The 22,393-nt window shown below is 42.0% G+C and overlaps 1 protein-coding gene across 4 annotated transcripts in view; it reads left to right on the forward strand.

Moving 5' to 3' along the window:
• LOC138810511 (cation channel sperm-associated auxiliary subunit beta-like) overlaps positions 1-22,393 on the forward strand; it is a 107,806-nt gene that overhangs the window by 68,901 nt on the left and 16,512 nt on the right. For all 4 annotated transcript variants that reach the window (XM_069997726.1, XM_069997724.1, XM_069997723.1 and 1 more), the window contains 5 exons: positions 1,809-1,953; positions 11,298-11,452; positions 15,219-15,373; positions 17,912-18,102; positions 20,062-20,394. In XM_069997726.1, the coding sequence (XP_069853827.1) occupies positions 1,809-1,953; positions 11,298-11,452; positions 15,219-15,373; positions 17,912-18,102; positions 20,062-20,394 (979 nt within the window). The remainder of the gene's footprint in view (positions 1-1,808; positions 1,954-11,297; positions 11,453-15,218; positions 15,374-17,911; positions 18,103-20,061; positions 20,395-22,393) is intronic.

Below are 22,393 nucleotides of genomic sequence, written 5' to 3' on the forward strand. Positions count from 1 at the left end.
CACCCTTCCAAATGAGGACAGAAATATATAAACAAATTCAAAGAGATCAAAAACTTCAATCAAGACAAATGCAATGAAGACTCACAGTGGGACACATTACTGTCAAATGGACAAAACTCAAAGACAGATGGACAAAACTCAAAAACCCTTGAATGCTTCAAGAAATGTTTCCCACATGAAAACTCCCTGAGATTATTATTCAGCAAGAAGAGAGGAGAAAATAGGAAAGAGGAGGCAACTAAGAAAGGAGGGGAATGTGAGGGAAGAGACAGGTAGAAGAGAGGGGAGAGAAAGGGAAGGAAGGAATAGCTCAAGTGGTAGAGCACCAACTGTGAATGAAAAAAAAGACTGAGCAAGGGTGTGGGGCCTGAGTCCAAGTCCCAGGACCTGCACGCACAAGAAAGTATTAATTAGCATGCTAATAAAAGAAAATGGAATGACACAAAATGTTCCATTAAGGCCATAAAAGGTAGGAAAAGAATGGGAGATGAAATAGGAAAAGAAGCAATAAATGTCGGGCGCCAGTAGCTCACATCTGTAATCCTAGCTACTCAGGAGGCTGAGATCTGAAAATAGTGGTTCAAAACCAGCCTGGGCAAGAAAGTCCATGAGATTCTTATCTCCAATAAACCACTAGAAAAAGCCAGAAGTGGTGCTGTGGCTCAAGTGGTAGAGCACTAGCCTTGAGCTGAAGAGCTGAGGGGCAGTGCCCAGTCCCAGAGTTCAAGTCCCACTACCAAAAAAAAAAAAAAAGGCAACAAATATAAAATGAATATGGTAGATAAGAATTCTACCAGATCTATTGATGTCACTGTGAACATTCATCATCTGAATGCACCAATCCAAAGATATAGTTCATCAGAGTCGGTCTGAAAACAAGACCCAATTATATGCTGTACAGAAGAAACCCACTTTAAATATAAACACCCATCCAGATGAATAGTAAACAGATGAAGAGGGACACCATGTTAACATCACTCAACAAGTAAGTAGGAGTAGCTTTATTAATTTCAGCAGAATAGACTTCAGACCAAGAGATAAAGAGCATTGTGTTGATAAAGAGGTTGGTTCTCCAAGAAGATATCATTGTATTTATCATGATTTTCCATAACTACAGAAGACCAAAAACACTGAGGCAAAAACTGAGGGCATTGCAAAGACTCAGTGACACCAGCACATTTGGTGACTTTACCACCCCATTAGAAATTGGCAGATACAGCAGATCAAAAACCAGAAAAGGTATACCAAACTTAATGCATCATAATCAACCCAATATAATGGACATCGATGGACACTTTCATCCACCAACAGAAGAATACAAATCCTTCTGAAACTTGCAGGGAACACTCATTGAGATATTACCCACATTCTTGGCCATAAAACATACTTCAGTAAATTTAAAACAATAGAAATCATGGGGCTGGGAAGGTGGCTTAGTAGTAGAGCACATGCCTTGCATGCCAGAGGCTCTGGGTTCAATTCCTCAGCACCACATAAGCAAAAAGAAAAAAGCCGGAAGTGGCGCTGTGGCTCAAGTGGTAGAGCGCTAGCCTTGAGCTGATGTTCTTCTATACATTTGCTGTGCATAGTGTGCACCCCCTATTCTCTGCCATAACCACTATCACAGACTCTAGGATGGAGATGGAAGGTAGATCTTAGAGGTAAGAGGCCTGTACATGTGTGCACATTTGTGATAGGTATAAGAAAAATCACACCACAGGACTGACCCCCTTTGATGTAGGAAGAAAGGTAATTGCTGACTGTTTACCTCAACTCTTCAGTGAGGTGCTATCTCTTTATTCCCTTAGGTCTGGATTTCAATGGATGGTGGCAACACGTTTGAACTAATCTGTGCATTTTACCGTAGCGTCATAAAGAACACTTACCATAGCTTTTATACTTCAGATATTGTTTTGGTTTCCATAAATAGAAGGATTTACTTGACAAAGGCAGGTAAGAAATTTACTTTTATTGTTGAAAGCACCCCAAGTGGACCAGGAATCAAAGGTATATGAAAAGGAAATGCCTTTCTAATCATCCAGGCCTAAGGTCTCCATCTATTAAGGGTGATAGATTTGTAGGATCTACAGAAAGTGGATTCTACAAACATCCATAAAGAAGAGAAGCTCTGGATCCACATGTTCTGTTCTCATTCACAGCATCAATGCTGTGTTACTGATCCAACACCAATAATAATAGATACCACTCAGCAAGCTACAGTTGTCCTCAGCATAATACAATGGCTTCTTCTTTAGTATCACAACCACTTTGCTGAAGCCTATGCAACAATATATTAAGCGGGTACACAGAACTATGGGATAAAGTTGTGTGATGGATCATTTGTTCTCCATCATCTTGACTTGGCAATCTAGTGATTTCATCCATGTAGTAGGAATAGCTCTTCTTTGTTCACACAATGAAAATAATGGTTAACCTCACTGACCATTGCCCACTCCCTTTCTTTTATCCTTTTCTTTTTTAATTTTTTTTTTTTTTTAGTTTTTCTCTTTCTTTAATGGTACTAGGGATTGAACTAAGCCTCACATTTGCAAAGCAGGTGCACTGTCACTTCAATCATGCCACCAGTTGAATTCCACTCAATTGAATTTCTCTAGCTTGGAATAAGAAAAGGACATGGAAGCCGGGCGCTGGTGGCTCACGCCTGTAATCCTATCTACTCAGGAGGCTGAGATCTGAGGATCACGGTTCAAAGCCAGCCCGGGCAGGAAAGACTGTGAGACTCCTATCTCCAATAATCACCAGAAAACCGGAAGTGGCGCTGTAGCTCAAGTGGTAGAGCGCTCGCCTTGAGCTGAAGAGCTGAGGGACAGCGCCCAGGCCCAGAGTTCAAGCCCCATGACTGACAAAAAAAAAAAGAAAGAAAGAAAAGGACATGGAAGCCGGGCGCTGGTGGCTCACGCCTGTAATTCTCAGGAGGCTGAGATCTGAGGATCGCAGTTCAAAGCCACCCGGGCAGGAAACTCCTATCTCCAATAAACCACCAGAAAACCGGAAGTGGCGCTGTAGCTCAAGTGGTAGTGCACTTGCCTTGAGCTGAAGAGTTGAGGGACAGTGCCAAGGCCCAGAGTTCAAGCCCCACGACCTACAAAAAAAAAAAAAAAAGAAAGAAAGAAAGAAAAGAAAAGGACATGGTTATTAATTTTGTGTCTAGCTAAATCTGCAACATTATTTTAGAGTTCTATTGAGGTTTTTTTTTTTTAATTCTGGTTGAATTTATTTAAGTATTTTCAGTAAAGGACTGGGAAGGTGGCTCAGTGGTACAGTGCTTGCCTTGCATGCATGAAGTCCTGGGTTCAATTCCTCAGTACCACATAAGCAGAAAAAGCCAGAAGTGGCGCTATGGCTCAAGTGGTAGAGCGCTAGCCTTGAGCTGAAGAGCTGAGGGACAGCGCCCAGGCCCAGAGTTCAGACCCCACAAATGGCAAAAAAAAAAAAAAAAAAAAAAAAGTATTTTCAGTAAAATATAAAAGAAATGCTTTGATCTATGTTGGAATATGCCTTGTTCTATTTTCAGAAGATCTTTTAGCATGAAAGAATGTTGGATTTTATCCAGGGTTTTTTCTGTACCTGTTGAGATGATAATGTTTTTTTGTCCTTGATTCTGATTATGTATCATACTAAGTTTCTTGATATATGCATGTAGGCCCACCCTGGAAACCTTGGAATGAACCTAATTTGGACATGTGTACCGGTACTGGGGCTTGAACGTGGGTCTTAAGCACTGTCTCTGAGCTTTATTGCTCAAGGCTGGTGCTCTACCACTTATGCCACAACTTTACTTCCAGTTTTTTTGGTGGTTAATTGGAGATAAGAGACTCACAGATTTCCCTGCCTGGGCTGACTTTGAACTGTAATTTTCAGATCTTAGCCTTTTGAGTAGCTAGGATTATAGTCATGAGCCACTGGCACCTAGCATACCTTTTTTAATGTTTTGCTGAATTTTCTTCTTTTTGGGGGGGGGGGTCTGGTCGTGGGACCTGAACTCTGGACCTGGGCGCTGTCCCTCAGCTCTTTAGCTCAAGGCTAGCATTCTACCACTTGAGCCACAGCTCCACTTCCGGCTTTTTTCTTTTTGCTTATGTGGTGCTGAGGAATCGAACCCAGGGTCTCAGGCATGCAAGGCAAGAGCTCTACCACTGAGCCACCTTCCCAGCCCATGTTTTGCTGAATTTTCAAGGTGTGTGTGTGTGTGTGTGTGTGTGTGTGTGTGTGTGTGTGTGTGTGTGTGTGTGTGTGTGTGTGTGTGTGTGTGTGTGTGTGTGTGTGTGTGTGTGTGTGTGTGTGTGTGTGTGTGTGTGTGTGTGTGTGTGTGTGTGTGTGTGCTGCATACATACCCATACTAATCATTTGGGTTTGAACTCATTGCCTAGGCACTGTCCCTGAGCTTTTATGCTCAAGGCTAGTAGTGTTCTGCCACTTGAGCTACAGATTCTCTTCTGGTCTTTTGCTGGTTAATTGGAGATGAGTCTCATAGATTCTTGATCCTCAGATCTCAGCCTCCTAAATAGCTAGGATTACAGGCATGGGCCAACAGCACCTAGCAAATTTGCAAGTATTTTATTGAGAACTTTTGCCTCTACATTCATCAAGGAAATTTTTTTGTTGTATCCCTAGTAGGCTTTGGAATAGAGGTAATACTAGCATCACAGAATTGAATATGGTAACATCCATTCCTTTCCTTTTTATTTTATGGAATAGCTTGAAGAAAATTGGTAGATAGAAGTAAGCAGTAAATCGGGCTGGGAAGGTGGCTCAGTGGTAGAGTGCTTGCCTTGCATGCCTGAGGCCCTGGGTTTGATTCCTCAGTACCACATAAGCAAAAAGAAAAAAGCCGGAAGTGGCGCTGTGGCTCAAGTGGTAGAGCGCTGGCCTTGAGCTGAAGAGCTGAGGGACAGCGCCCAGGCCCAGAGTTCAGGCCCCACAACCGGACCCAAAAAAATAATAATAATAAATTAATAAAAGAAGTAAGCAGTAAATCAATGTGGACCTGAGCTTTTCTTTTTTGGAAAATTATTAGTTTACATCCTCATTGTTCTATTTTGACAGTCAAACGCATCTAAAAATTTATCTATGTCCCCAATTTTCTTGTTTATAAGAATGCAACTTTTTCAAAATATTTCTTAATGATCCTCTGGATTTCATCAGCATTTGATGTGATATACCCTTTTTCAACTCCAATTTTTTTTATTTTGTTTTTGTTTTTTTGCCAGTCATAGGGCTTGAACTCAGGGCCTGGGCACTGTCCTTGAGTTTCTTTTGCTCAAAGCTAGCACTCTACCACTTGAGCCACAACATCACTTCTGGCTTTTTCTGTGTATGTGGTGTTGAGGAATTGGACCAACGTCTTTATGCATGCTAGGCAAGCACTCTACCATTAAGCCACATTCCCAGGCCTTCTACTATTATTTTATTGAATGTTATCCATGCCTTTAACTTGTACCTCTTCCTCCTCCTCCTCCTCTTCCTCTCTTCCTCTTCCTTCTTCTTATTCTTCCTCTTCCTCCTTCTTCTTCCTCCTTCTCCTCTTCCTCCTCCTCTTCTTCTCCCTCTTCTTCCTTCTTCCTCTTCTTCCTCCTCTTCCTCCTCTTCTTCCCCCCTCCTCTTGTTCTTCCTCTTTCTCCTCCTCTTCTTCTTTTCCTATGATTCATAGATTTGGTCTGTTAGTGTTGTTGTCCCAGGGATCTTGTGTGTTTCACTCTAATTTGCTTAATATTTTTTGTCTTTGTCTGCTTTTTCTAATTACTATATCTGCAGTCTCTGATAGTCTAATTTCAACTTGTTTTATTACATTAGCAAGGCTTTCAAATTAGTTTTTACTTGAGTTACTGAACTGTTTATTTCCAAGGTGTCAATTTGATTTTTTTTTTCAAGATTTCTCTATCTTTATTGAACTTCTCTCTGATATCCTGCATTGTCTCCCTTATTTCAATCAGATACATGTTTGGATTTTCTTCAAAATCACTCATCTGTTTATTTGTTTATACATGTCCTCTTTACCGTGATGATCGTGTTTATCATTGTTTTTTGCATTCCTTATTTGAGATTTTACTCACACACTAACATTCAAGTCCTTTATTGTGAAATTGTTGACTTTTCTGGAGATATGTTGCCTCGTTTTTTTCGTATTAGTTGTGTCTATGTTGGGATTTGTGTACCTGAAGCCAGGTTTTTGGTTGGAGGTTTTAATATCACATCCTTTCATTTGAAATAGAACACTTAGGTAGTTCTGGGTAGTGGCCAGGTTGTGGTATATTTTCTCAGCACTGGACCAGAGAAGTGGCCCAGGAGTTAAACATTTGCCACAGAGTTTGTGACACTGGGCTCAGCCCCTTACTCCACTAAGGGAAAAGAACTGTTGTAGCTGTTCTCTAGAATGGTACCATTCAGGGCTGGGAAGTTGGCTCAGTGGTAGAGCACTTGCCTTGCATGCCTGAGGCCCTGGGTTCGATTCCTCAGCACCACATAAGCAAAAAGAAAAGAGCCGGAAGTGGCGCTGTGGCTCAAGTGGTAGAGTGCTAGCCTTGAGCTGAAGAGCTGAGGGACAGCGCTCAAGCCCAGAGTTCAGGCCTCATGACCGGACCCAAAAAAAAAAAAAATAGAATGGTACTATTCAGTGCCAGATCACAGACTGCTGTGCTGTGCCAAGATTTCCTAGATACAGCTGTGATTGGTGGCAGAGCTAGGCTGATCCTCTGTCCTTTGTCTTGTGAAGTTTTCTTTTTTTTTTTTTTTTTGTTGGTTGTAGTTCTTGAACTCTAGGCCTGGGCACTGTCCCTCAGCTCTTCAGCTCAAGGCTAGTACTCTACCACTTGAGCATCAGCCCCACATCCAGCTTTTTCTGCTTATGTGGTGCTAAGGAATCACCCAGGGCCTCATGCATGCAAGGCAAGCACTCTACCACTGAGCCACCTTCCCAGCCCCTTGTGAGGTTTTCTTTGATGTATGTTTGGTATAGTCTTGTGTGTTTCTGCTAAAGGGCCAGCCTGACTGGACGAGAGATCTCTACTGCACAGAGATTCTTGTTGTTGTTGTTATTGTTGTTTTGTTGATTGTGGGCTTTGAACTCTGGGCCTGAGCACTGTCCTTCAGCTCCTCAGCTCAAGGGTAGCACTCTACCACTTGAGCCACAGAGCCACATCTGGCTTTTTCTGTTTATATGGTGCTGAGGAGTTGAACCCTGAGTCTCATGTATGCGAGTCGAGCACTCTACCACTGAGCCACCTTCCCAGCCCCTGCTCATGGATTCTTTAACCAGGTTCTACTTGTGCCATGTTGTTGGTGAATTTGTACCTACTGTCACCTGCCAGCAAGCCTGTGAATATAGGAGAAATCAAGTCAATGTGGCATCCCTGATGTCTTTGGCAGTTCTGCAGGACATTTGATGTAGAATAACCATTCAGTAAGCTGTGTCATTAGAGTAATTTCACTCAGCTGCTGTCTTATTTGTGAATCTCAGGGCTGCCAACATTATTAGATTAATTGTATCAATTTAGTCTCGTACTTACAGTGTGAACAAGTTCTAGTTTCTCACCCTTCTTGTCAATACTTAATATTGTTACTTTATTTGATATAAGCCATTTTGGTGAGTATATAATGGTATTTCATTTAAAGTTTTATTAGCAGCCAGACGCTTTTGGTTCACACCTGTAATACAAGTACAGGAGGCTGAGATCAAGGATCACAGTTCAAAGCCAGCCTGAGCAGAAAAGGCCATGAAACTCGTTTTTGGGTTTTTGTTTGTTTTTTGGTTTTTAGTTGGTCATAGGGCCTGAATTCAGGGCATGGGTGCTATCCCTGTGCTTTATGCACTTAAGGTTAGTGTTCTACGACTTTGAGACACAGTGCCACTTCTGAGTTGTTGTTGTTGTTGTTTTCTGGTAGTTCACTGGAGATCAGAGTCTCTCAGACTTTGAGCTGTGATCCTCAGATAGAGCCTCCTGAGTAGCTAGGATTACAGGCCTGAGCCACCAGTACCTGGCTTGCCATGAGACTCTTATTTCCAATCAACCACCCGAAAACTGGAAGTGGAGCTGTGGCTCAAAGTGATAGAGTGCTAGCAATGAGCAAAAGAGCTCAGGGACAGGCCCTGAGTTCAAGCCCCACAACTAACAAAAAAAAAGGTTTTATTTGCAAGAGTTATTAGAGTTGAACACATTGTCATAGGTTGTTTTTGTTTTGTTTTTGCCAGTACTCAGAGCCTGTACTTGCTCAACTGACACTCCACCCCTTGAGCCAATGCTTTCTGCTAGTTGTTTTGGAAGTGGAATTTTATGGACTTTTCTAGTTGCGTTTGCTTTGAACCAAGATCCTCCAGCTCTCAGACTCCTGAGAAGTTAGAATTACAGATGTGAACCACAGGCACTTAAAATCAATCAATCTGTTTTTGTCTCTGTCTGTCTCTGTCTCTGTCTCTGTCTGTCTGTCTGTCTGTCTGTCTGTCTGTCTGTCTGTCTGTCTGTCTCTCTCTCTCTCTCTCTCTCTCTCTCTCTCTCTCTCTCTCTCTTTCCTTGCTAGTATCAGTATTTGAACTTAAGGTCTCTAGCTTACTCAGCTTGCTTGCACAAGTTCCACTCTACTAGCTGAGCTATGTCTCCAGCCCTATTGGTTATTTTTATATTCCTTTGTGGTGAATTGCCTTTAGATCTTCTTAACCAAATTGTGGTTGGATTGACTTTTCTTATTGATTTCTTTGAGTTTTTAATATATTATGGGTACAAGTTCTTGGTTAGAAATATCATTTAGGGGCTGGGAAGGTGGCTCAGTGGTAGAGTGCTTGCCTCACATGCATGAGTCCCTGGGTTCGATTCCTCAGCACCACATAAGCAAAAAGAAAAAAGCCGGAAGTGGCGCTGTGGCTCAAGTGGTAGAGCGCTAGCCTTGAGCTGAAGAGCTGAGGGACAGCGCCCAGGCCCAGAGTTCAGGCCCCATGACCGGACCCAAAAAAAATAAAAAAAAGAAATATCATTTAGGGGCTGGGAAGGTGGCTCAGTGGTAGAGTGCTTGCCTTGCATGCATAAGGCCCTGGGTTCGATTCCTCAGTACCACATAGCAGAAAAAGCTGGAAGTGGCTCTGTGGCAGAGCACTAACCTTGAGCTGAAGAACTCAGGGACAGTACCCAGGCCCAGAGTTCAGGCTCCACAACCGGAAAAAATATATATATATACATATATATGTATATATATATATATATATATATATATATATATATATGATTTAAAAATACCTTCTAGGGGCTGAGAAAGTGGCTCAGTGGTAGAGTGCTTGCCTTGCATGCATGAGACCCTGGGTTTGATTCCTCAGCACCACATAAGCAGGAAAAGCCGGAAGGGGGGCTGTGGCTCAAGTGGTAGAGTGCTACCCTTGAGCTGAAGAGCTGAGGGACAGTGCCAAGGCCCAGAGTTCAGGCCTATGACTGACAAATAATAATAATAAATAAAAATAAAAATATCTTCTAATCAGAAGCTTACCTTTTAGTCTCTTCATAATATTATTTGAACAAAAAGATATTAATTTTTAGTTTAATTTTTATTTCTGTTACAGAGGTAATATACAAAGGTGTTACAGTTACGTAAGTCAGGTAAAGGGTATATTTCTTTTTGGATAATGTCACCCTTTCCCTTACTCTCTCCTAGTAAAAAGATACTAATTTCTAAAAGTTCAACTTAATCCTCTTTTATGATTAGTTGTTCCCTCCCTCCCTCCCTCCTTTCCTCCCTTCTTTCCTTCCTTCCTTCCTTCCTCCCTCCTTCCCTCCCTTTCTTTCTTTCTCTTTCTTTCTTTCTTTCTTTCTTTCTTTCTTTCTTTCTTTCTTTCTTTCTTTCTTTCTTTCTTTCTTTCTTTCTTCCTTTCTCTTCTTCTCTTTCTTTCTCTTCTTTCTTTCTTTCTTTTTTTCTTTCTTTCTTTTTCTTTCTTTCTTTCTTCACTTATGATGCTTGAACTCAAGGCCTAGGCATTATCCCTGAGCTTTTCTGCTCAAGCCTAGCATTCTGCCATGTTGAGCCACAGAGCACTTCTGGGTTTTGCTAGTAGCTTATTGGAGATAAGAATTTCATGTACACAATGGAATTCTTGTCTCTATCAGAAAGAATGACATTGCCCTGTTTGTTAGGAAATGGAAAGACTTGGAAAAAATTATATTAAGTGAAGTAAGCCAGGCCCAAAGAAACATAAGTCCCATGGTTTCTCTTATTTGCAATAACTAGTTTATGTCTGAGACAAGCAGATAAGGTCAGATAAGTTGATGTTAGGTGAAATGAACCCCAAGATAAGTATTCAAACGTTTTTGCTTTCATGCAATTGCTTCTAACATATTTATAAGATGATTTCTTTGTTACTTTGTATGTCCCTCCCCCACGGTATAACCCCTGCTTTCACTGTATTTGATGTTGGTATAATTTGTGGAGGGGAAGGGAAAAAACAAATTGTTTAAATAGGGATACAGGTGGACCCATTGCAACAATGAGATGTACAAATTGTTATGTCAAAAAGCAGGAGGTGGGGGGGGGGGAAATGGGAAGGGATGGGAAGGGGAAACAAAGGAGGGGGCAACAATGCTTGATAAGAAATGTACTCATTATCTTGCCCATGTAATTGTAACCCCTCTGTATGGTATTTTCACAATTGAAAAAAAAAAGAATTTCATGGACTTTCCTGCCCAGGGTGGCTTTGAACTGTGATCCTCAGCTCTCAACCTCCTGAGTAGCTAGGATTACAGGTGTGAGCTACCACTACCGCCCAGTGGTTCTTTCTTTGTATATCTTGCTCAAGAATTCTTTGCCTAGGTTCATTATGAATATATTTTGTTTTATTCCAACAGACTGGTTGTTTTAGATTTCCTCTATAAGTCTATGCAAAACTTCTGATTTTGTGTATGTTGGGATGTAAAATTTATTCCCCAGACACACACATATTTCGCAATATCTCTGGTTTCAGTGTCTTATTATCACCTATGATCATCTCAGTGAGTACAGAAAATATTTGCTAAAATTCAGTATTTAATTAAAATGATCATTTTTTTCAAATGCACCAGCTGAATTGATAGTGTATTTTTTCTTTCCTGCTTCCCTTTAGTATAAGTGAAGAAATTGTTACAGGGAGTGATATGAAATGTTGTCTAGGGGATGGGGGTTTAGCCCAGCGGAAGGGCGCCCGCCCGGTGCCCGCAGGCCCTGGGTTCGGTCCTCAGCCCTGGAAGAAAAAAAAAAAAAAAAAGCTATGAAATTTTGTCTAGTTGTACTGTGTCAGTATCAAGAGACTTCTGTTTATTTCCTAATAGGACTACAAGTATTCACTAGAATTGGAATCATTGATGACCCAATTTTCACATTATACTATGATCACTTGGGATTCATACATAAACTAACTCCAGATCACTTTGACGCTGGTGCAGAAGTTGGAGCCTTGGGAAGTTCTACAAGTATTTTTGGAGAGGTCAGTGACATGATACATTGAAACAGTTTGCCTTAAGAATAAATTCCACAGAGAATAATGGGAAGGCAGGAAGGTATTTTCCTAGCATCAAAGTGTCATTAATACTCTTTGCTCTATTAAATCTTGAGGGAAAACTCTGTCTACAAATATTCCAAAAGTGCTTCAAATCTACCCAGGATCTCTTCATGCAAATATCTTCACAGAAAACCCCTGTTTTCACTGTATTTGATTCTGGTGCCCTGCATCTAGTATATACATTTTCCTCATTTGGAGAGGGGAAGGGAAATAACAAAATGCTGAAACAAGGATACAGGTTGATCCATTGTAACAATGAGATGTCCAAGACACTATACTGAAAGTGAGCTTTACAACTTGAGGGGGGAGGGAGGAATTGGAGAGGTAGGGAGGGAAGGGATAGTAGGGGAAAAACAAAGGAGTGGGTAACAATGCTCGATAGGAAATGTACTCATTACCTTACTCATGTAACTGTAACCCCTCTGTACAGAATCTTTACAATAATTTTTTTAATCTTCACAGCAGAACAACATCAGATCCTCTAAATTATATCCCTTGTTATTGGGGTTGATTCTCTACTTCCTAAGGTTGACCTTGAGGAAACATGAATTTTGGCTCACTTTTCTTCTTTCATGTTAACTCTGCCCTCTAGTTTCTTTGATCCTAATATAAGACAGAGTTTTTAATGTTCTGCATAAATGACACTAGATACAGACTCTTAGAATAAAGATAATGTGCACGATAATGTGTAATAGGCTACTTGTGAGGTTATATAGGTCTATGCACTTGACATTGGCCATGCAGTCATGAAAATGAAGTCATCAGTATATCAGCAAGGAAGCAAACGTGTGTGTGTGTGTGTGTGTGTGTGTGTGTGTGTGTGTGTGTGTGTGTGTATTTGTGTGGCTCAGGGCCTGGGGGCTGTCTCTGAGCTTTTCACTCAAGGTTAGCATCTAGTAAAGACTTCCCATTCCACTTACCAGGGTAGGTTCCAGTGGAGAGAATGATATTTTAGTATCTCCTGTCTGAGAAATGCAGACACAGCAAGGCTGGAGAACCCTTACATGAGAGTGGGGTGCTATAACACCTGTGTATGCATCTTGTGGAAGCACCAATATCTGAGCTATGGATTCTGCAAATATACAAAGTGGATGCTGTGAACAGTAGAGTGGACCTAACCAAAACAGGAGTTACCTCAGTGGTTCACTAACATTGTAGTTTTGCCGCAAGTGGCCTAACTTCCTTCCATTAAAATGGGCTGGGAATGTGGCTTAGTGGTAGAGTGCTTACCTCGCATGCATGAAGCCCTGGGTTCAATTCCTCAGTACCACATACACAGAAAAAGCTGGACGTGGCATTGTGGCTCAAGTGGTAGAGTGCTAGCCTTGAACAAATGAGGCTCAAGGACAGTGCCTAGGCCCTGGCCAAAAAGAAAAGCCTGTAGGGGTTTTAATACTCAGGTTGAGTTTGAGGAACTTATACACCACAGCATCACCACTCATTCTCCACGAATGCTGCTGTGCATCCTCTTGTGGCAGGGAGAAGCACTAGCTCTTAATATGTACGAGTCACTGTTATTTTGGTTATTTATTTATTTATTTTTATGTTTGTCAGTTATGGGGCTTGAACTCAAGGCCTGGGTGTTGTCCTGAGCTCTTTTGCTCAAGGTGGAGCTCTACCACTGAGCCACAGCGCCACTTCAGGTTTCCAGGTGGTTAATTGACAGTAAAAGTCTTAGGGACTTACCAGCCTGAGCTGTGTTTGAACAGCAATCCTCAGAACTCAGCCTCCTGAGTAGCTAGGATTACAAGCATGAGCTACCAGCACCCAGCTAAAACTCTCTTTTCTTTCTTTTTTTTTTTTTTTTTTGTCCGTTATGGGGCTTGAACTCTGGGCCTGGGCACTGTCCTTACACTTTTCAGCTCAAGGTGAGAGCTCTACCGCTTAAGCCCACAGCACCACTTCCAGTTTTCTAGTAGTTTGTTGGAGATAAGAATCTCACAGACTTTCCTACCTGGGCTGGCTTTGCCCTGGGATCCTCAGATCTCAGCCTCCTGAGTAGCTAGGATTATAGGCGTGAGCCACTGTTGCCCGCCTAAAACTCTTTATTTTTATAACAACTGTTTATCTTCATTTTACTTATGAGGAAATGACACAAGGAGGACAAATAATTGACCAAAAAATATGCAAGTGGTTCTTTATTGGAGTTGGGAACAATGGCAACTGGATCGAGGGCCTGTCCTTCTAGCCACATGTTCTTCTTCCCCATATGTCCCCTTTCTTAGGAAGTTCCCAAAATTAAAAATAAATAAAAATAATTCAAAAATGTGAAAAAATGCTTAATAGACAAGAGAATTGATCTTGGAGGCACTGCGCATGACACCAGTCATTCCTTTGTCACCTAGCAGCAATGTCAATGCCAATATCCCCATTGGGATGAGTACATACTTCTCACCTCTAAAAGTTCCCAAATCTGTACAGGGCTAGGATTGGGCTGGGAAGGTGGCTCAGTGGTAGAGCGCTTGCCTTGCATGCCTAAGGCCCTGGGTTCGATTCCTCAGCACCACATAAGAAAAAAGCCGGAAGTGGCGCTGTGGCTCAAGTGGTAGAATGCTAGCCTTGAGCTGAAGAGCTGAGGGACAGCGCCCAAGCCCAGAGTTCAGGCCCCAGGACAGGACCAAAAAAAAAAAAAGAAAAGAAGGTTGCAAGGGCAACTCTGTGAATTAGAAGAAATAAGAATGGACGCACCAGCCGGGCGCTGTAATCCTAGCTACTCAGGAGGCTGAGATCTGAGGATCGCGGTTCAAAGCCAGCCCGGGCAGGAGAGACCGTGAGACTCCTATCTCCAATAAACCACCAGAAAACCGGAAGTGGCGCTGTAGCTCAAGTGGTAGAGTGCTCGCCTTGAGCTGAAGAGCTGAGGGACAGCGCTCAGGCCCAGAGTTCAAGCCCCACGACCGACAAAAAAAAAAAAGAATGGACGCACCATGCGAAAGTCATTGTCAAGAGACTTAGGATTGACAAGTCCTTTTGTAAATGAAACTGAATAAGAACCCAGTTGTTGTTATTGTTGTTGTTGTTCTTCTTCTGCTGCTTCTTCTGCTTCTGCTTCTTCTGTTTCTTCTGCTTCTTCTGCTTCTTTTGTTGGTCATGGGGCCTGAACTCTGGACCTGGGTGCTGTCCCTCAGCTCTTCAGCTCAAAGCTAGCACTCTACCACTTGAGCCACAGCTCCACTTCTGCCTTTTTTTTCTGCTTATGTGGTGCTGAAGAATCGAACCCAGGGCCTTATGCATGCAAGGCAAGCACTCTTCCACTGAACCACCTTCCCAACCCACAAGAACCCAGATCTAAAACTGACTCCAGACACATCTCTGCAGACATTCCCATTACAGCCTTCTACAAAGGGCACAAGAATCTTAAACTGAGTCTTTGCCATCTTTTTTCATTAACAGAAAAACACATGCATACCCTTGCATGCATGTGGATAGATATAGATATGGATATACTTTCCTGCCCAGGCTGGGTTTGAACCATCTGTGGTACTCAGATCTCAGCCTCCTGAGTAACCAGGATTACAAGCATGAGCCATGGGTGCCCAGCACACATGGATATTCAAAGACATCACATCTGTGTATCACTCCAGAGGATAAGTGAAACAATATTGAAAAGAACTGGAAACAAATCTGTGTTTAACCTGTATCCTAAAGGAAGCATAATATATTTTAAATACAATCTTTTCTTCAATTCCAGGCTCCTGATTTGGGCTTTGAGACTGCACTTGCTCCACAGTATATCTCCCTTAATGAGATGGCATTTTTTGCATACGTACCTCTGAACGAACCTGTGAGCACTGTCCGTTCAAGGATATTTAGAAATTTTCACTTTGGAAAACTGATACATTCTGGGTAAAGAATAATATACTTACTTAGATTGACTGCTGATATTTAGATTCTAATTTGGGGCGGGGGGGGGCAGGGGAGCCTTGGACTCAGGGTCTGGAGGCTATCCCTGAGTTTTTCACTCAAGCCTAGTACTCTCCTACTCTAGCCACAGCTTCAGTTCTGGCTTTTTGGTGGTTAATTGGAGATCAGAGTCTCATAGACTTTCCTGCCCTGGCTAGATTGAAACCATGATATCCAGATCTCAGTCTCCTAAGTAGCTATAATTATAGGTGTACCTGGCTGAAAATGTCTTGTTTTATTCCCTCAGATTCTCATAATGTTAGAATTTTATGTTTTATATGTTAGTATCTAAGTATTATTATTTTATAGGAACCATAGTCTTGGTGAATACACACACACACACATTTGGCTCTTTGTCAACTGCCATCTTAATGTTTCAATCATTTTTATTTTTTTATTATAATCAAAGTGACTATCATGCTTTTTCAAATCTGTTGTGAGCCAGCAGAGTTTTTGTTTTGTGACCATGTTTATTGTATGTATTCTGCATAGTTACATTGTACTGAAATACTAACTTGTTTTATAAAGAAAATATTATTGAATACTATTTTTTTTTTTTGCCAGTCTTGGGGCTTGAAGTCAGGGCCTGAGCACTGTCCCTAAACTTCTTTTGCTCAAGGCTAGCACTCTACCACATGAGCCACAGTACCACTTCTGGCTTTATGTGGTACTGAGGAATCAAACCCAGGGCTTCATGCATGCTAGGCAAGCACTGTACCACTAAGCCACATTACCAGCCCTTGAGTACCTTTTTGCTAGCCTGATTGCTTGATATTTTTTTTGTTTTATTTTTGTTTTGCTTTGTGCTGATCCTGGGGCTTGAACTCGGGGCCTGGGTACTGTCCCTGAGCTTTTTCCTCAAGGCTAATGTGCTACCATTTGAGCCACAGCTCCTGTTTCTGTATAATATTGTTTTTTTTTTTGTCATGGGGCTTGAACTTGGCCTGGGCCCTGCTAGTGCTGAACCACTTGAGCCATAGTGCCACTTCCAGTTTTCTGAGGGTTTTTTTTTTTTAAGATAAGAGTCTCCTGCCCAGGCTGGCTTTGAACCACAATCCTCAGATCACAGCCTCCTGAATAGCTAGGATTAAAGGCATGTTCCACCAGTGCCCAGCCATATAATATTCTTAAAAAAAAAAATAAAAAAAGAAAGTTTAGGGGCTGGGAAGGTAGCTCAGTGGTAGAGCTCTTGCCTTGCATGCATGAGGCCCTGGGTTCGATTCCTCAGCACCACATAAGCAAAAAAAGAAAAAAGCCAGAAGTGGTGCTGTGGCTCAAGTGGTAGAACACTAGCCTTGAGCTGAAGAGCTGAGGGACAGCGCCCAGGCCCAGAGTTTAGGCCCCATGACCGGCCCCCAAAAAAGAAAAAGAAAGAAAGAAAGAAAGAAAGAAAGAAAGAAAGAAAGAAAGAAAGAAAGAAAGAAAGAAAGAAAGAAAGAAAGAAAGAAAGGAAGGAAGGAAGGAAGGAAGGAAGGAAGGAAGGAAGGAAGGAAGGAAGGAAGTTTAAACTTTATCTGGGTGGTGGTGGCTCATGACTGTAATCCTAACTACAAAAGAGACTAAAGATCAAGGATTGAAGCCAGCTGCAGTAGGAATATCTGTGAGACTCTTATCTGCAGTTAACTACCACATAGTGGGAAGTAGAGCTGTGGTTCAAGGAGTAGAGCACCAGCCTAGAAGGAAAAAGCTGAATGTGAGGGTAAGGCCCTGAGTTCCAACCCCAAACTTAAAGTTTAAATTTAAAAAAAAAACTCTGGCCTTTATTACATGGTCACAAATAAAGCTGCAGTTAAGAGGGATGAGTGGGAAAACTAGCTTTCAGCATCTTCAGATAGAAAACATTAGACTAAGATTTGTTTTGTTTTGTGTGTTTCTCATCAAAATGTCTTATTAGGGGTTGGAGGCATAGCTTAGGTGGTAGAGTGCCAGCCAGTGACCAAAAGTGTCAGATAGTGAGTTCAAATCCCAATCTTGAACCAAACAAAAAAGTTGTCTTATTAATGCTTTGTTGGCTCACTGGTAAAACACTTGTTTTTCCATTTCTTAGGGCCCAGATACAAGCCAAAGCACTACAAAAAAAAAAAAAATGAAAGAACAAAGGAAAGAAGGAAGGAAAGAAAGAAGGAAGGAAGAAAGGAAGAAAGGAAGGAAGGAAGGAGGGGAGGGAAGGGAAGGGAAGTGAAGGAAGGAAGGAAAAAAGGAAGGAAGGAAGGAAGGAGAGCAAAAAAGAATCAAGGAAGGAAGCAGGGAAGGAATAAAAGAAGGAAGGAAGAAAAATATAAATCTATACTAATTTTGAGGTACAAAACTGTAGTTGTCATGTTATTGACAATTAGTTTGAATAAATGATCAAGTGCTTATATGCCTAGAATGGTATATCTTATTTGTAAATTGCATGTATTATATGCATGTATTATAAACCGGTTCAGTTAAGTCATTTGAATATGCAAATTGTTTAGTGTCTTGTTGGTTTGTTTTTAGTAAATCTGGAGTAGCTGCCATAAAGAAGGTACTGCGGCATAAGAAGCCTGTAGGATTTTTGACCTCAGTCCTCACAGAACTGATAGAACCCTTTGCAGTAGAAGAAGCAAATGAGAGCTCTTGTTTGTCTAGCTCTCTTTCCATTGAGGAAACTCGTACTGCCTCCTATAAACTTGTTCTTGATCCACAAGGTAAATATACACATATAACACATCTCTAATGGTTACAGGAAGTGAAAAGAAATCTTTTTAAAAGACTGAGGAGGCTGAGATCTGAGGATCATGGTTCAAAGCCAGCCCGGGCAGAAAATTCTGTGAGACTCTTATCTCCAATAAACCACTAGAAAACTGGAAGTGGCGCTGTGGCTCAAGTGGTAGAGCTCTCGCCTTGAGCTGAAGAGCAGAGAAACAGTGCCCAAGCCCAGAGTTCAAGCCCCATGACCGACAAAAAAAAAAAAAAACTGTTTATGTTCCTTTACAGAGCATTGTTTCTTTTTTATTTTAATTTATTTTATTATTTTTTTGCAGTGATGAAGCTCAAACCTAGAGTCTTGCAAATGCTTTACCACTGAACTACATTCACAGCTCTAGTATGAAATTTTAGTCCAAATGGCAACTTATCAAAGTTTAATACACTTGGGATCTAACTCATTTGTTTGTAATATAATAATACATGCCTGGAATTCCATTAATGTTTCATCAATAGAAGTGACCACCCAACTAGGATTTTTTTTTTTTTGGGGTCCGGTCGTGGACCTGAACTCTGGGCCTGGGCACTGTCCCTCAGCTCTTCACTACTGAGTTATATTTTCACCAATAAAATGGTCTTTATTGTCTGTATAAAATATCCTAGTTGATGGGCTGGGAAGGTGGCTCAGTGGTAGAGTGCTTGCCTTGCATGCCTGAGGCCCTGGGTTCGATTCCTCAGCATCACATAAGCAGAAAAAGCTGGAAATGGTGCTGTGGCTCAAGTGGTAGAGTGCTAGCTTTGACTGAAGAGCTGAGGGACAGCGCCCAGGCCCACAGTTCAGGCCCCACAACTGACAAAAAAGAAAAAGAAAAAGAAAAAAGAAAGAAAGCAGGAAAGGAAGATGTAAGGTTCACCAGAAAGGAAACAGCCACATGATTCAGGCAGAGGAGAGTTTAGTGGGGGGGAGAGCAAACTGCCAGCCCCCACAAGATGGAGACACAGAGACAGAAGGGAAGGAAAAAGAGGAAAAGAGGAGGGGATTTGTGTTAAGCCGGATTATATAGGGAAAGGCAGGAGGTGGGACCACAGTGGATGTGGAAATGATCTCAGAGCACAAGGAATTTTTTTTTTTTTTTTTTTTTGGTTGGTGGTAGGGCCTGAACTCTAGGCTTGGGCACTGTCCCTCAGCTCTTCAGCTCAAGGCTAGCACTCTACCCCTTGAGCCACAGCACCACTTCCGGCTTTTTCTGCTTATGTGGTGCTGAGGAATCGAACCCAGGGCCTCATGCATGCAAAGCATTCTACCACTGAGCCACCTTCCCAGCCCAGCATGAGGAATTTCTCACTGAACGAGGTGTAACCAAGGTGGTTCAGGAAGTGGGATCCTTTGCTAACTCACAATCAGGTGATTGACAGGTGATTACTGGTTTCTGGCAGGTGAAGAGGAAGGGCTGTTCTGGGCAGACCTGAAGGAAGGAAGGAAAGAAGGAAGGAAGCAGGGAGGGAGGGATGGAGGGATAGAGGGAAGAAAGGAAGGAAGGAAGGAAGGAAGGAAGGAAGGAAGGAAGGAAGGAAGGAAGGAAGGGAGGGAGGGAGGGAAGGAGGGAGGGAGGGAGGGAGAGAAGAAGGGAGGAAGGGAGGGAGGAAGGGAGGGAGGAAGGAAGAAAGGAAGGAAGGAAGGAAGGAAGGAGGAAGGGAGGGGAGGAAGGAACGAAGGAAGGAAGGAACGATAGAGGCAGATTGATAAAGGAGAGAGAAAAATAAGTTTCTTTCTTTGGCCTTCATGTTTTTGTCTTCTGAGAATGCATGTAAGTTTCATAGTAAACATTAGAATTTTATGTGTGATGTATTCATGTTAAACTTTCTCAAAAATACATTTGGATTGTAACCTGAAATCTGGCAAGTCTGTTCTCCGATTAGAAACTCAGAGAGTGTGCTCATTTCCCTCCATTCACCTCCAGTCACTGACGCCTCGTTTGAAGCTACGGATATAGAGAAGACAGTGATCCTTCCCGGCTTCAGCAGTTTCCTGATCACAGAGATTATAGATACTAAGAATGCTTTGGCTTTTGCTACTATGCCTAGGAGTGTACCCAAAAATACGACCTTTTCAAAAGGCCATTGGTACTTACACAACTTTGGACAAAGAAATGGACGGACATGGAAAATATTTTTGAAACCATGTAATTATTTGCTACAACAACTTGGTGAGGATCAGTCCATCAACTCTGTGAAATACATTGATGTGGGAAACACTCAGAAGTTTGCTGTTAAGGTCATACCCAACACAAAAGGTAAGTTTGTTTTTCTTGAGAAAAATCAAAAGGAATTATTATTTCTTTCCTTGAATATAAAATGTATTCTGACATTTACTTTGGCTTCCATAATTGCTTGCATTCCAGGTGCTGGTGGCTGACACTTGTAATCCTAGATATTCAGAAGGCTGAGATCTGAGGATCACGGTTCAAAGCCAGCCTAGTCTCTGAGATTCTTTTTTTTTTGGGGGGGGGGGGTCCAGTCGTGGGGCCTGAACTCTAGGCCTGGGCACTGTCCCTCAGCTCTTCAGTTCAAGGATAGCACTCTACCACTTGAGCCACAGCACCACTTCCGGCTTTTTTCTTTTTGCTTATATGGTGCTGAGGAATCGAACCCAAGGCCTCAGGCATGCAAGGCAAGCGCTCTACCAGCCCCTGAGATTCTTATTTCCAATGAACCACCAGAAAACTGGAAGTGGTGCTGTGGTTCAAGTGGTAGAATGTTAGCCTTGAGCTAAAAGCTCAGGGACAGTGCCCAGGCCCAGAGCTAAAGACCCAGCACTGGCAAAAAAAAAAAAAAAAAAAAAAAAAAAATAGTAGTTTCAGCTGGACTCTGTGGCTTACTCCTAGCTAGCCAGGAAGCTGAGATCTGAGGATCATGGTTTGAAGCCAGCCTTGACAGGAAAGTTCATCAGACTCTTAAATAATCAACTTAGAAAAAGCCAGAAGTGAAGTTATGGATCTAGTAGTAGAGCACTAGTCTTTAGCAAAAGAAGCCCAAGGACAGTGTCGAAGCCAAGTTCAAGCCCCAGGACCAGGAAAACAAAAACAAAAACCTAAAAAAACAGCTTCAGTTGAGACTGAAAGCAAATGCTTTACTTCTCTCCTCTGATTTACAGGCTAGCAAAAATGGAAATTAGACAATAGAGCATTTCAAATCTTTCTTTTCAATAAATTCATAATAGTGCAAGGTTGCGGACAGGTTGCCTATAAAGAGGCAGTGTCATGTGACATACCGTATTTTGCTTTAAATGGCTAACACTTTTTTTCTTTGGCAACAATTAACTGGAAACCTCTTTAACTGAGCATATGTTCCTTATTTTTCTACTAATGGATGTTTGTGGCACAGAAACCATAGAAATGCCATCAAGTCATATAAAAAGTCAAGCACCTGGTAGCACTAGTGGCTGACACTATAATCTTAGCTATTCAGGAGACCAAGAGCTGAGAATTGAGATTTGAAGCCAGCCCTGGCAGGAAAGTCCTTGAGACTTATCTTCAATTAATCACCAAAACAAATAAACAAACAAAATGATAGAGAGCTAGCTGTGAGCAAAAGAGCTTAGAAAGAGCACCCAAGTCTTGAATTTAAGCCCCAGGACCCAACCAGCATTACAAAAGAAAAAAATCAAGCAAAGCTTCTTGGGCCTTCAACCAGCAAGCAGAAGGGAGCCAGGGCTGACAAAAGTGGTAAAGTTTTCTAGTTGACTTTTCTGGAGTGGGCTATGGTTCCTTGTCCATAAACAGTTTTCCTCCTTGTGTATAAGCATTCTCAGATTAATAACTAGTTGATTTAACCCAGGAACTAATGAGTAACATTTAATAGCTAGTATTATCATCACCTTGCATAAACACCCTGGCTTCTTCGTTTTAGCCTTCAGAAAAGGCTAAAGCATGCTTGGTGCTTGAGCAGCTGTGAGAAGCACAAGGATAGAACAGAAGAAATGTACAAGAATTCCAAGGACAGGAGGCGAAACATTTTTTCAAACCCATAGTATGTCTACAGCAAAGCTGTAGCCTTGAACAAAGAAGTTCAGAGACCCAGGCCCGGAGTTCAACACCCAGGACTGGCAGAGAGAGAGAGGGGGGCAGGGAGGGAGGGAGGAGAGGGAGGGAAGGAGAGGGGGAGGGGGAGAAAGAGGGAAAGGGAGAGGGAGAGGGAGAAGGAATCAAGGTGGTTTTACTGGGGGAACTAACACATTCTCATATAGAAAAAGCTCAGCATCCCATGTGGAGACAGGCATGTTCCTGAGGATAC

The sequence above is a fragment of the Dipodomys merriami genome, unplaced genomic scaffold, assembly GCF_024711535.1.
Source record: "Dipodomys merriami isolate MVZ:Mamm:240054 unplaced genomic scaffold, mDipMer1.0.p SCAF_50, whole genome shotgun sequence".
Classification (NCBI taxonomy): Eukaryota; Metazoa; Chordata; class Mammalia; order Rodentia; family Heteromyidae; genus Dipodomys; species Dipodomys merriami.